The following is a 13,898-nucleotide window of genomic DNA, read 5'->3' as shown; positions in this document are numbered from 1 at the left end:
GGTGTTGAGAAGGGGACGGCCCATTGACATTTCGAAACACCAATAGTCCGAAAAATGTCCCATCCGTCCGACAGTCCGTTATCCCGAAAACAAACGCCCATTGTTCCAAGGCCCCGAAAATTCACACTCTCCGTGCAACAAACAGAAGCACATGGCTAATTATTATACAGAATGACTGCGGTCAATTGGAACAAAGGATTTCATTGGTCAAACATATGTTTCTGCAGGTGGAAATTGCGGTCCGTCCGAATATGTTTTCCCCCGTGCAAATGTTCCGCAGGGGTGTGCAAGCATTCATAAGAACCCCAAAAATATTTTTTTATAAATTTCTGCGCAAAGTTTTTGCACAAAAATCCGTGCTTGGGGTGAAACAGCTTTTTCTCTCTCTTTCTTATTTTTCTCCCCCCACTTCCTACTTCATCAGCATGTCTTGATGTCTGCCATAAGTTTTTTTTTTTTTTTTTACCTTAGTTGTAACTAAATATATTCTACACATTTAAAATATATCATGACTATTATAATCATTGTTTTTTCCCCCCAAATATATAGAGGATAATCACCCTTTCATTCACATTTTGTGGAAAGATGTGTACACAAAATGGATATGTGCATTAACAAAAGCTCTTGAATATGACCTGAACTTGAATTTACTCATCTCAGATATGTGATGCTTTCCCTGTGTGCTGTTCTCGCCTGATTTCAGACAAATGTGGGTGGAGACTACTACACTGGTGAGTATGACTACACCACAGTGGATGGAAGCCAGCCTGAAACCCCCACTGAGACTGCGGGACAAGGCCAGGTATTTTTCCCAGCCTCATCTTGGTATTATGATGTAGAAATAGTTGTGTTGTTGACATTTGTGAAATCAGAAAGGTTTGGACCACCACTATGGTGGAAAATTCTCGTGCGTCACCGAATTTTATCATCCATCCATCCAATTAACCTCAACATTCCTATTTATGTAATTGATTTAAAATAAAATTGCAATAAAACTGCTTGCATCACAAACAACAAAGCATATTTTTACGATCATCTTTGGAGGTTGAAACCCAAGAAGGCCTCACTAAGATCAAACTGCTCTCTCTAGTCTGTGATTTCCACGAGAAACCGCTTCCATCAAACAGGACTGGATAAAGGCCTGGAGCAGGAAAACGTTGTCATTTAATGAACCGTAACAAATGGAAAATCAGTAGACAAACGCATCCCCTATGTTTCTGCCATATCCTGAATTTGGCAGATCCTGTCTTAATTTGTGCTAAACCATCACATAAAACGCAACATAATGAGAACCATTCGGGGGTTAAACTAAAACAATACGGCCGTGTGCTCCTCCGGCCAAATGTCTGCCGATTGCATTGTGTTGCACCTTGAGGTGGATAACGCAGCTTCAGTCAGCTTGAGACATTACATTTATTTAAAATGACAGGCCGGAGGGCTAACCACGGAAACTGAACATATGCTGTCCCATGTTGGAACACTTGTCTGATTACTGAGGACTGTGAAGTACTGGACAACATTTAGACAATGTCATCGGGTCATATTGTCCATAGACCGAACACAACATACAAAATATTATCGGTGGATGCCTTTAATATTAGTGTGTTGCAGTATTGTGTTGTCAGTGGATGGCTGAAGCCCTGGACCTGGCAGTATTGCTATGCTCTATAGTCATTTTGGGGGCATTTTGCACTGCGTGGCTCTTTTGATTACCTGTTTAGGTCTAAGATTGTGGTTTGTTAGATGCCCAATTGTGGGATTTACTTCTTGGTAATGATATACAATAAATGCAACGTGTAATAAGTACAATCAGAGATTCTATTGCGAATGATTATAGGGTACAATATAGGGAAATGCAGAGGTGTGGACTCAAGTCAAAAATCTGATGACTTTAGACTCGACTTGACAAAATCAAAAAAAGATTTGCAACTCGACTTGGACTTTAACACTAATGACTCGTGACTTCACTTGGACTTAAGCCCTTTGACTTGAAAATACTTGATACCTTCTCCCAAGCCCAAAGATTAAAAAGGGTGCCACGAATCAATTCATTTCCTGAATCAACTAATGTTAACTCTATTCATTGCCAGCAAGTCAACACTTAATTCCCCAGATCCACTTTGTTTAATCCAATTCAATAGTATCCAATCAAGTTGCAGGAGAGAACTATGAAGAACTAATGTTACGTTACTGAGCGCTAGTTGGAAAAAATATTACCAAAGATAATTTTGTCCACGTAAAAAAAAAAATACACGGTCATCAGCAAAAAAGTAATTGCAGGATGGAAAACGAGCAGGTCGAAAATTGCAGACAGAGACGCAAATGGCATTATATTTGGTGAAGAGTGCATTATAACTTGTTTAGGACTCGAAACTCAAAGTTTAGGACTTAGGATTTGTCTGTCTTGACTTAGGACTTGAGTGCAGAGAGCTGAGACTTACTTACTTGTGACTTGCAAAAACAATGACTTGGTCCCACCTCTGGGGAAATGGACTGGTGAATTAAAAGTTGAGGGTTTAAGTCGTGTGTATGTAAATCTTAGAAAAGGAAAATGGTTCATTGACTATAAAACATGGAAGCACTCTTACAGAATGTTTAACCTCTAATAATTCTGGCTAAGAAGAAATCTTGGACTATGATAAGATCCCATGAAGTGAGTTGCAAGTTGTTTTACGCAGATTACAAGCTGAATACTGTGTGCAACAACTTTTAACTGACAAATGGATGCTTACGAAAGCAAGTTTGCACGAGAGGCCTGGATATTTTCTCTACATTCTCCCTCAAGACAATCATTGTTTGATGTCTAATGATGCATTTGAGTGCAACACTGACTGACATCTTTCAGCAAGCTGAGCACATTGTGATTTACAAGGCAAAGCTTGTAAATTAAAGATCAATTGTTCCTTTACAACAACGTTTCCTCAGTGCCTCAGATTCTTAAACGTATTGCTAGACGTTTAAGTTTTTCTTCTTCCTCTTAAAAAATTACTGCTTTTTACAAATTCAGCTCTGATTTTCACTTCATTGGGTCTTGAATAGTTCTTGAAAAAAATGTTTGTATGACATTTTTGACTAAGATTGAAGCATTTAACATTTTGCTGTTTAAATGACCTCACTAGGTTGTACTGTACTGTAATTTTACAGCATGAATGAACTTTACAGTACCATATTTCTTTTCCATATTGTACAATATTTTACTGTTTAAAAACATCAATGTGTCAATAGTTTGGGACATCTTACATTGTTATTGCTTTGCAGACAAAAAAAATATCCTAATATAAAATATGACTATAGATGTTAATGTTAATAATAGTGCCTGTTGATAAAACATATGTGGAGTTTCACATATGTTGACTTTTAATTGCTGTCCCAAACTAGATACATGGATGTGTGCACAACTAAGGAGGAGTTTCACTTAGTTGGTATCCAATAATTTCATTGTCGTTAAGTGCTGAATACTAATGCCTTGACTGTGAGTCATGTTATAAAAAACATGTGAATCATTACAGCTATTCACATGGTTTCATTTTTACTAACCAAACCTCCATGTTCCCTCCCATCTTACCATCTTACCAACCCCTGCCCCCTCTTTGCGATGCCTGGATTGATCCCAGAGCTATGAGGGAGAAATAGTGGATGATTACATCACCGGCGTGGAACAGGTCGGGGCTGATCCCACCGCTGCCGCGGAAACCGCTGCCCCAGTGGACCCTTCTGAGAAGGTGGACCCTGCCACTGACGTGTATGAGTTTAAGGAATACGACCTGAAGGAATATGACAACAAAGAGGTTGTAGAGAAGCCATACGATTATGGTGACTATGGCGATTATGGCCCCACTGACACCAAGCCGACATCTGAGGACGAATTTGGTCCTGGTGTTCCAGCGGAGACAGACATCAGAGAGAGCAATGTAAGTGGTTAGGAGTGATGGTGGGGAGAGGGGGAAGGACGGAGGTAGTGGTGAGGAATGTGGAAAAATGGAGAAGATGCTGGTGGCATTTGTTTTGATGGGGTATGTGCGGTTTTGTTTGTTGTTACTAAAGGTATCAGGTTATAGCTTGGAGCATTCTGCATTCACGTGCACCAAACACAAATACACCAGCAAGCAAAAACACACACCTTGTCTGTCTAAGTCTCCTACAGATAAACAGATGTCGACCCAGCTGTCAGCAAAGACACGCCCCTCTATAACCTTTGGCCTTAGTGACCTTTGCTGTTTATCAAAGACATGCTCCTCCCTGGTCATCACACCAATGATCTGCAGGGATTACCTGGTGACAAACTTAAGTCTTTGCACATGTTTATTCATCAAATCATCTGGATCAATATCTAAAACCAGACAGAGATCTCTGCTGAGCCAGTGTCTTTCATGGCTCATTTCCAGCCTCCTTCCTTGCCTCAGGATCCAGTTTCTTAGAGGCAGGAAGTGACACAGTCCCTGTCTGGATGTTGGCGTGAGATCTGTCTGCCTTGGGTTAATCTGAACCGCTCTATTGGTGCTCTCCACGCCACAATCTCAGGACACCGCAGCCCTAGTCCATGACTTTCTCAAAAAGCGTCTCCTCTTTAGGCTAAACTGTACAATCTAGTGGTTTTTGGACACCCTGCTGTGGGTGGTTTGTGAATTCTTCTCATGTGAAGTCATTGTATGTATAGTGTCAGGTAACGACCTCTGCATTTGTGCACAGTTGGGGGCTTTTTGCAGTTCCTGGCTTTAAGGGAAGCTTAATAAATAGGAGTCAGACCAAAGTCTAAATTATAGCTTCATGCAAAAATGATTCTTGAGGATTTTTCCAGCAGGCAGAGAAAAAAAAATCCCCTTTATGCCTTGAGAACTACCTAAATCCTTTAAAGCATGCAGAACACTAGTCAGCACTTTGCTGAGCTTTTCTTAGCAGTTTTGTTGGTATTTTAAGTAACTTCTATAAAAGAGGAGACACCCAACAGGACAGGGCATCTGCTGCTGCCTCACTTTTTCCATTTTTGGCTCTCACACAATTGATGCTCTACTCTACATATAAATGTCTGGCTGTTTTCTGTGTAAAACGCTCACTTGGTCTTATCTTCTGTCTGTAGGTGGGAGGTCAAAGTTACCTGGGAGAGAAAGGAGAGAAGGGTGAACCTGCCGTCATTGAGCCAGTAAGTGAAGTATTACACTGCTGTGTTTTGATTCTGATAATAAACCCACACAAGTTTGTGTACCAAGTTAAACAGCTAACATTCAAATGTTGAAAGTCACATTCAATGACAAACACTACATCTATCTATCTAGCTTTCCATCTATCTATTTATCTGTTTATCTAGCTATCTGGCTAATGTTATCCATCTATCTATCCATCTATTGATCTACCTAACGTTATCCATCTATCTATCCATCTAACCATCTATAGAGCAAGTTGCTAAATAGCTATCAAGATAGCTATCTGTAAATATATTACATACTGTATCTTTGTTAGCTATCTAGCTAGCAGAATTCTATCTTTCTGTCTGTTGCTTGGTTGGTTTGTTATTCTAGCCAACAAAATGTGGCATATTTCAAAATGAGTGTCTTCAATTGAGACTTTCCAACAGTTGCACACACACCGATTTTTTCGTCTATAAAAGTCCTAAATCAGATTCTCTGCATATTTTCTGGGGAATATAGTTTTCTTTTATCTGTTCTCTTGAACAAATAAAAGAATAAGATATCTCTTTCATATCTGGTTAACATCCATCCACATATGTATGTTTGTTTATTTATTTCAATGCAATTTCAAGTTGATTTCCCTAAAGCACTTACAACCAAGACTTCCCTTCTGATGAGGCTTAACACGCATCTTTGGTCTTAGACAAAACAACCGCTGTCTACCGATGCCAAAGTACTTTATAGCGCCATCCTATACAATTTACCACTATAGGCTAAACATCGACTGAAATAGCAGCTGCAGTTAACGTCTCTCCTCCCATGCCATCTGCACCACCACAGGCTCCCATCCAAATCTCTGACCACACACACACACACACACACAAACACCCATTACAGAATAGAGCATCAGATAGCTGAAGTATTGAACGTCTTGAGCTTGTAGCTATAAGTAAACTCCTCAAACTCAAACTCAAACTCAAAGCACCCTCTGGCTCTAATTTCCCCCCCATTCTCCATTGCCTGTGGATTTACAGGCTGCCCTATAATGCTACTGTATCCACTTTTCCCTTTTTCAGGGGATGCTTATAGAAGGACCCCAAGGAGCCCCCGGCCAAGGAGTGAGTATCACGTTCTCCCACACTCCTGTCTGCCTTCCACAGATGGAGAACGGCTAAAGAGGGAAAAAATGTCTTTATGGAAAGAGCATCAGCCCTGATCGCCAGTGAAGCTTGAGTTGGGAGAGACAGTCAAAATGTGTATTTGTGCACGAATGTGTGTACACGTGTGTCTCTGTGTGTGTGAGCGAGTGCGAGAGAGAGAAAGAAGGGGGGGTGGGGGGGGTTGGAGGCTATTTTATATTGAGGCTTATTTCTTTCTGAACCCATGTCTTTGCCTCTGTCTTTGTTGGCCTATATGCATGTGAAGTACTGCATGTGGTGGGAATGCTGGTTAGCAGCAGCAGCAGTTTGGGATATAATTTGCTAAAGTGTATGTGTTTCTGTGTGGTCTCAGGGTCTTCCTGGTACCCCAGGATTGCAGGGTCCTCCAGGTCCCACAGGAGATCATGGAGACAGGGTGAGTGAAGACTGGCCTCATTTCACAGCTGATTACAGATGTTTCTCCATTCTCTACTCATCATGAACATTAAAATTGAAGTTAAATTTGGCTAAAAGAAGAATAAGCAACCAAAACACATATTATTTTTCTATAATTGATATAAAAACATACTGAAATACTAACTTTTACCATTTGCCATTCATCTTATTTGTGGAATTATGGGAGTCAGCATATACTGTATATAAACGCCCCTGCATTTGTCTTCTTTACTGGAGAGCTGTGAAGTAAAGTCTCAATGCCATGGAATGAATAATACAATTGGACACAGCTTGCTCCTGCAGCAGTAGGGGGGATTAGCCAAGGAGTGGTGCGGGGAAATGAGATGCCCATAAACTGTCAAATTACCAACAAAGAGAAGTGAGAAACAGCTGTGCGGGTACGCTGCAGAACTTCAAGAACCTCAAGGAGTTTGCTATTAAAATGTGTAAAAGCCTAAACGTTCCCAGCACCGTGGGATTCCACTCATTCATTTGATTGATTGGATGACACAAAGTAAGTGCCTGTCCCCTTCCACAAGGCTGGATCTAAGTTTGTTATTCACAAATGGGATGATTACCCCGCGCCCCTCTTTCATCACCCTTTTTAGCACGTCTATTCTGTCTCTGGAGGTTAACCCTTTAATTGCTAACAAAAGAAACACCTCCAGTATGACCAGCAGACATTGCCTGTACAAAAGGCTTATTGTTCCACTGAGTTAAAGTGATCAGAAAATGTTTTGTTGGTCCAAAAGTCTCTCCCCTCCCTTTCATTTCCTCCCATGAGAAACCGCCTTGCTGAGGATTGACGTTGGGGCATTAAAAGTGACTTGTTTCTGTAGTCTTGTGGTTTTCCGTTGCGCAGTATCCGCCTGGACTTGACGTTTGATCGGCTCATTTCTCTCATGATTACCGGCGTCTCCCTCCTTTCCACTAAAAACACCACTTTCCCAGCCGCGTGGGACCGTCATTAACACTAGATGCCGCTATGCTTACTATAACAGCAGTGGATGGAGAGTGTTTACCACCTCTGGGGAAAAAGGCAGATGGGAACACATGGCATCAATTTGAACAGTCTGAGATTGCTGCACATGACAAGACTGCTAAATAGATTGTGGCTTCTCTGGAAACACTGGGTACTGCTTAGTCTTGATCCTTAAGATACGTTTTTGTCTTTATTAAATCAAAGTCTGCTCCCCAGTATAATTTAACTGTTTATTCATATGGTCATTTTCAGGATGAGCAACTTTGATGAAGTTATTTGATACATTTGGTACAGACTTTTGTGGTCCACAGGGGATGAATCCTGAAGACTTTGGTGACCCCAGAACTTTTCATCTGGCACAAAAGATGCTTTTTTGACTGTCTAAAACTTTGTTCATGTCAAAATTGTCCTAATCCTCAGCTGTACTTTGACCTTAAAGGGATAGTATAGGTGTTTGAAGTGGGGTTGTATGAGTACTTATCCATAGTCAGTGTATTACCTACTGTAGATGACGGTCGGCATGCCACCCGTTTGGGAAACAGACAGGAGTTACTGCACAGAACCAAAGCAATATACTGCTGTGGACGGGGGCAGCAGTAAAACGTATTTTAGCCACCTAAAAGAAAAGAAAAAAATCAGTATCACTTTAAGTGTACGCTATATTTAGAATAATTTCGCCAGTTTACCTCGCTGTGAGAGAGCTATACAGTCTGTGTTTCTGACGGGGAACTGAAGCCGTTAAATATGCTCTCGCAAAAGCAACCAGACTCCATTGAGAAAAACCCCCCCAGTAATTTTACCTTGCAGAACACGAACAGTTTGTTTGTGGTATTGTGTGACTTTTTTGGATTTACCAAAGTCACACAATAGCACAAACAAACTAACCGATCGAGCCAGCGGTAGACCAGCAACCTCCATGTTCTGCGAGGTAAAATTGCAGGTTCTGTCAATGGAGTCTGGCGGCTTTGGCAAGAGCATAGATGGATACAGCGGTAATACACTGACTATGGATAAGTACCTCATACTACCCCACTTCAAAACACCAGAACTCTCCTTTTAATGCTATTTTTCCATTTCAAGTTTAAGTTGTTAGCATGTGATGAGCGTTACAGCCTCACAGGGCCACGGCTGTGGATTTCTAGTCTTGTTATAAAGTCGGTGCTCTCCTGCAGGCAATATACCCAGGCCTGCTTAATGAAAATACATTCTTTGTCTTTACTCATGATTGAATCCCCTGTCTTATTCTTCTCGGTCGGATTAGTGAATTATCTATTGGGAATAATAAGCAACAACAATGCGAACTGTAGCAAAGCACCTTCCCATTGAAATTATTGTCATAGATAAAGAAGGGGTGTGCAGTGAACAGATTAGTTGTTCAGTCTCTGCACTGTTGCTGTTGTTGTTGTTTGTTCGTACTGTTATCAGTTTTTTCTTCTTTTCAATTTGCAGAGCACCTCCAGGGGATTATAGAGGAATAGCAAAATAATCATGTTATCTCATAGGAAAATATATGGCTTGCTTATTAACCACATCTAATTAATTGTTCCTGGCAACGTTACGCTCTGGTATACAAGTCAACAAAACAATAGCTGATGATTTGAACTCAATACTGTCAGGATGTGTTTATTAGCAATACTTTTGAGCATTAATGCAGTTAATGAGGATTTCATATGCTTTGATTTATTGACCTGAGCTCCAACTGCATCCTACACATTCACAGTGAGACATGATGTCTTTGTACTTAGAGAAGAACCAACTCTCTCTCCCTCCTCCGATTCTCCAGGGTCCTCCAGGGCGTCCTGGTCTTCCCGGTTCAGACGGTGTCCCTGGGCCTCCAGGTACCATTCTGATGCTTCCAGTAAGTCCTGCCGATTTCCACATGCCCACTGGGCTGTCTGTCTTATTTCCACCACACACTGTACGCCCTTCATCTCAGGCACTAGCCCGTGAACTCCCTTCATTTAGTGAGTTTACCTCATAGCATCACCAGTAGGCCAAAGGCTCGCAACCCTATTTTCTTTGGGTTACAAATCACTTACCCTGTAAATGTCAGCCGGTGCAATGGAGTGGAACCAGTGACTGAGGCTTTGAAAGGCTCGGCGACACATATTTGTGTGAATGTGTGTGAGTCGCCTGTGCTTGTATGCCAGGATATGTATGTGTTAAAGTGTGTGTGGCGCGTTGACAGCTTTACAGCCCGGTTTAACAAAAAAATCTGATTTGAACACACACTCACTAGGGGAGGCCATTAGATGTCGCCTCACTCTGTAAAAAGAGACAAGTCAGTTTGTTTTTAATTATGTTTCTTTTTTGTTTTGTGGTTGACAGTTCCGTGCGGGTGGTGAGTCACACAAAGGACCTGTGGTTTCAGCCCAGGAAGCTCAGGCTCAGGCCATCCTTTCGCAGGCTAGGGTAAGTACGATTTTTACAGTATTTGTTCACACAAGAAAACAAAGCAGCAGAAATACAACAACAAAAGAAAAGAAGTTATGCAGTTGAGATTAATAAAACAACAACAAGTGGCTTATAGAATGAATCCCACCTCAATAAGCATTATAAGCAAATACAAAAGTCATATAAATATGATAAGTATGAGTGGTATATATGACCCCAGTCAGGGGACACTTTACTTGGACTTCCTGTGCGTCGGTGTACTCTCATTAGCTGCCTTTTAACTTAAACCGAATGCAGTTCAGATACAGAATTCAGACTTTCATTTACAAGAAATACCGTGCTCCAAATTATTAGAAACAGCTTATAAAAGAAACATTTTAATGGCCCGGAAAGTGTAGTAAATAATGAAAGGAGGACTCACTATTCACAAGTCCCACTCATTCTATAAATTGTCCAAATTCCAAAATATGGACCTGTGTCAGGTTAGGTAGTATATAAAGCCACACCAGATGTTCACACTCCCTCAGGGGCCCTGATAAGCATAGCGCTGTTGAAAAGCAGGCTGAATTATGCGGCTGTAAGCAAGGTGTGATCTATAGTACAACACATGGAGATCATTAAATGTTGCACAAACACTGAATATTCACACATTCACAACACTGTATGGAGCTGGAGGGCTGCCAGAACTGGTAAAAGGGTACTAAAGCACTTGTCACCTTTCTATATTTGTCTTTTATGCCAGAGGTTTGGCCCCGAGACAGGAACTAAAAAAAAAACTTGGCAGGAGTTGTAAGTTTTTCAAAATGTAAAGAGAATTGAAGGGACAAATTGCTGAACTTGTTGACTTCTCTTTGACCTATTTGCACTCTGGAAATGTAACCTCACACCTGCTTCAATGCAAATACACTAACTAATATGTGTGAGTCGGCTTTAAGTGTAGCATAGGGCATGAATTGCTTTCCATTGAATTAGAAAATTTGCTCATTCAGTAATCAGGCTGCAAATAAATCCCAGACAACTTTTTTTGGCAGTACTGTACAAGACTGTGGTCAACCATGAGCAGGAACAAAGACCAGAGTGGTAAACCCCAAACAAGAACAAAGTAAAGTTTGCACATGCTATACAGAAGCTAAATGGGCTTTTTATTAGTGTTTTATTTTCTTTATTCCTTTTGGTGTTAATCCCAGTTTGTCATATTGAACATGACTCAACATCCATTCAACTAAGTCCTACTCTAGTACAGGGACTATATCTATATAGCATTTTAACTTTCATACCACATCAATTTTTCAATATTGGAATAATCCCATAAACAGAGTGTCTTCATAGCCAAATGGTTACAACACATGCTACTTAACCACAACATCCCAAGTTCGATTCCAGCCTTGGGACCATTGTTGCATGTCCTACCCCTCTCATTGTCATTCTTTTGTGTTGTTAATTAATTTCCATGAATAAATATATACATACATTTGCATTAAAGCATGCAGTATTAAATACTTGACAAATCTCCCTTTAAGGTTCATTTTGAACTGAAAAAAAAATGTGCGATTAATTTGTGATGGACATGGACAATTGAAAAGAATAGTAATAATGATAATCCCATGGAAAACAAACAAGAATTTGCACGTGGTCTTCATTTTGAGGTTAAAACATAAAAATAGCCGCCACTTATTTTCAGAAGTTTCTATCTATTAAAAGTATCTCCATCAGACCAAGAACAGATGCTCATAAACTGACCTCAAAGAGAACAATATAATAAGCAGACATGGCTGCACTTCTAATATAAAACATACATTATCCTAATTGCTCTTGATAGAGGAGAAAATATAGCTTTTAGAATGCATTCAATTGGTGTAGACAGGTATAACTGCAAGATTGGATTATGGGTTGTTTCTGTCTGATCCACAGCTGACCATGAGAGGTCCTCCAGGGCCACTGGGCATGGCAGGAAGATCTGGTCCTGTGGTGAGTGTAGCTTTTGAAAACCGTCCACACGCACGCACACACACACACACACACACGCACACCAGCACACCATTCACACATCTACTTCCTGTAACATCCATTCGTTTCACAGTTGATGAAAACCACATTAGGTGATTAGCTCTTCTTCCTGTGAAGGGTTCAACTCAGCATTTATCATTTCCTAACATGCATATGCACACCCTCATACACACGCCACTCTCCTCCCTAACTGTCTGTGAGCAGATTTGATTTATTCCATCAACATGTGATATCCAGCTTGAATGATTTAATGAAAAAAAACACTGTCTATTTACAAATGGCAAATTATTTGTGATAGCTACAGGATGATAATAATAATAATACATCAGATTTATACAGCACTTTTCAACGTTCTCAAGGACGCTTTACATACTGTAGAATAAAATAAGAATTAAGAAAAATAAAAAATAAAAGTAAATAAAAAAATTAAGTAAATAAAAACAAACAAGCAGTAATCTGTCACACATTTCTTGAAAACAGATAATAGCCGAAGCCTTCCTGTTGTTTTGGATGTGTCTTCTACATGACAAGTGCCTTCATGTCTTTCTTAATTAACACACAAATGTTACACCAATCCTGTAACTCTTGGAGGGATTTTGTCCACATGCAAAGATGCTCCAGGTGGTCTTCCTGTTGTACTTGGTACATCCAAGTTCCTACATGTTTGGATTTGCATTAGGTTCTAGTCCAACCTAGATTTTTCTGGTTCACTAGCCAAATGATGGGATGACAAAATATTTGGCTTCAATGCAAACATATTCATTTGTTAAATCTGTGCGTCTGTGTTTATCATATTTAATAGGGAGGTCCTGGTGCTACCGGAATTAAAGGTGACGGTGGCGACTCCGGACCACAGGTGAGCTGAGTATCTTTCTTTTTACCCACAGAACCCATTATTGTTTTGTCTAAATCCTTGATTTGCACAATACACATCTTTTTTTTTTAACTTTTATACATCTCAACGTAAAGATATTGTAACATCAATAATGTTGTCAACGTTAAAGCTGTATTTAAAACATTCATGTTTTCCCCATAGGGACCCAGAGGTCTTCAGGGAACAACTGGTCCACCAGGGAAAGCAGGAAAGAGAGTAAGACTTCTTTCCAACAAGTTTCAACCAGCATGTTTTTATACTTTTTTTTTTTATTCATCTCCTCTAGAGCAACACTGCATTGCAACCGGAGATTAAATTTAACTTCCCAAATTTCTAATATTTCATGCCATGAAGAGTGCGAGGATAAGTGCTACATTGCCCAAAGAGAAGAGCCTGACTAGTTTCAAACATGGCCTCGTTTCAAATAAGTCAGCTGCACTCAATAATCATCTCTCCGTGTTGTGTAAATTCATAAAGTCATGTTTATTTAACTATAAACCAGTTAGAAAAATGATGGCGTCCTCCCCGTGTCTGTTCTCCAGAACCATCAGAGATAATTAAATATTTTTCTTATGTGATTTCCACGTAGCCTAACATGATATTCTGCGTGTGCTCCAGGGTCGTAATGGAGCCGACGGTGCTCGAGGAATGCCAGGAGAGTCAGGGACCAAGGTAAAGCACACACCGAGTTGTCCAATAAACCAGCTGCGGGATGCATTTGAAAAGTTGCTCTTGCAGAAGTGATTGATGGAGCTAACCGTTTGTCACTGTGCTGTTTCAGGGTGACAGAGGTTTTGACGGCCTCCCTGGTCTTCCTGGAGAGAAAGGGCACAGAGTAAGTACGAGGAGAGAGAATTTATGGCTCGGTGAATGAACAACATCAGAGGACAAACATTAAAGACTTCTATCTGTCTCCAAAA

At 40.4% G+C, this 13,898-nt stretch overlaps 1 protein-coding gene across 1 annotated transcript in view; it reads left to right on the top strand.

Annotated features, from left to right (window-relative positions):
• Positions 1-13,898, top strand: part of LOC119498372 (collagen alpha-1(XI) chain-like) — a 107,145-nt gene that overhangs the window by 30,289 nt on the left and 62,958 nt on the right. Inside the window, exons 7-18 of the mRNA XM_037787204.1 lie at positions 704-802; positions 3,615-3,911; positions 5,078-5,140; positions 6,203-6,244; positions 6,639-6,701; positions 9,487-9,561; positions 10,032-10,115; positions 12,009-12,065; positions 12,907-12,960; positions 13,141-13,194; positions 13,597-13,650; positions 13,760-13,813. Coding sequence (XP_037643132.1) covers positions 704-802; positions 3,615-3,911; positions 5,078-5,140; positions 6,203-6,244; positions 6,639-6,701; positions 9,487-9,561; positions 10,032-10,115; positions 12,009-12,065; positions 12,907-12,960; positions 13,141-13,194; positions 13,597-13,650; positions 13,760-13,813 — 996 coding nt within the window. The remainder of the gene's footprint in view (positions 1-703; positions 803-3,614; positions 3,912-5,077; positions 5,141-6,202; positions 6,245-6,638; positions 6,702-9,486; positions 9,562-10,031; positions 10,116-12,008; positions 12,066-12,906; positions 12,961-13,140; positions 13,195-13,596; positions 13,651-13,759; positions 13,814-13,898) is intronic.

This window comes from Sebastes umbrosus, chromosome 12 (assembly GCF_015220745.1).
Source record: "Sebastes umbrosus isolate fSebUmb1 chromosome 12, fSebUmb1.pri, whole genome shotgun sequence".
Taxonomy (NCBI): Eukaryota; Metazoa; Chordata; class Actinopteri; order Perciformes; family Sebastidae; genus Sebastes; species Sebastes umbrosus.
This window is presented reverse-complemented; position numbering and strand designations above follow the sequence as displayed.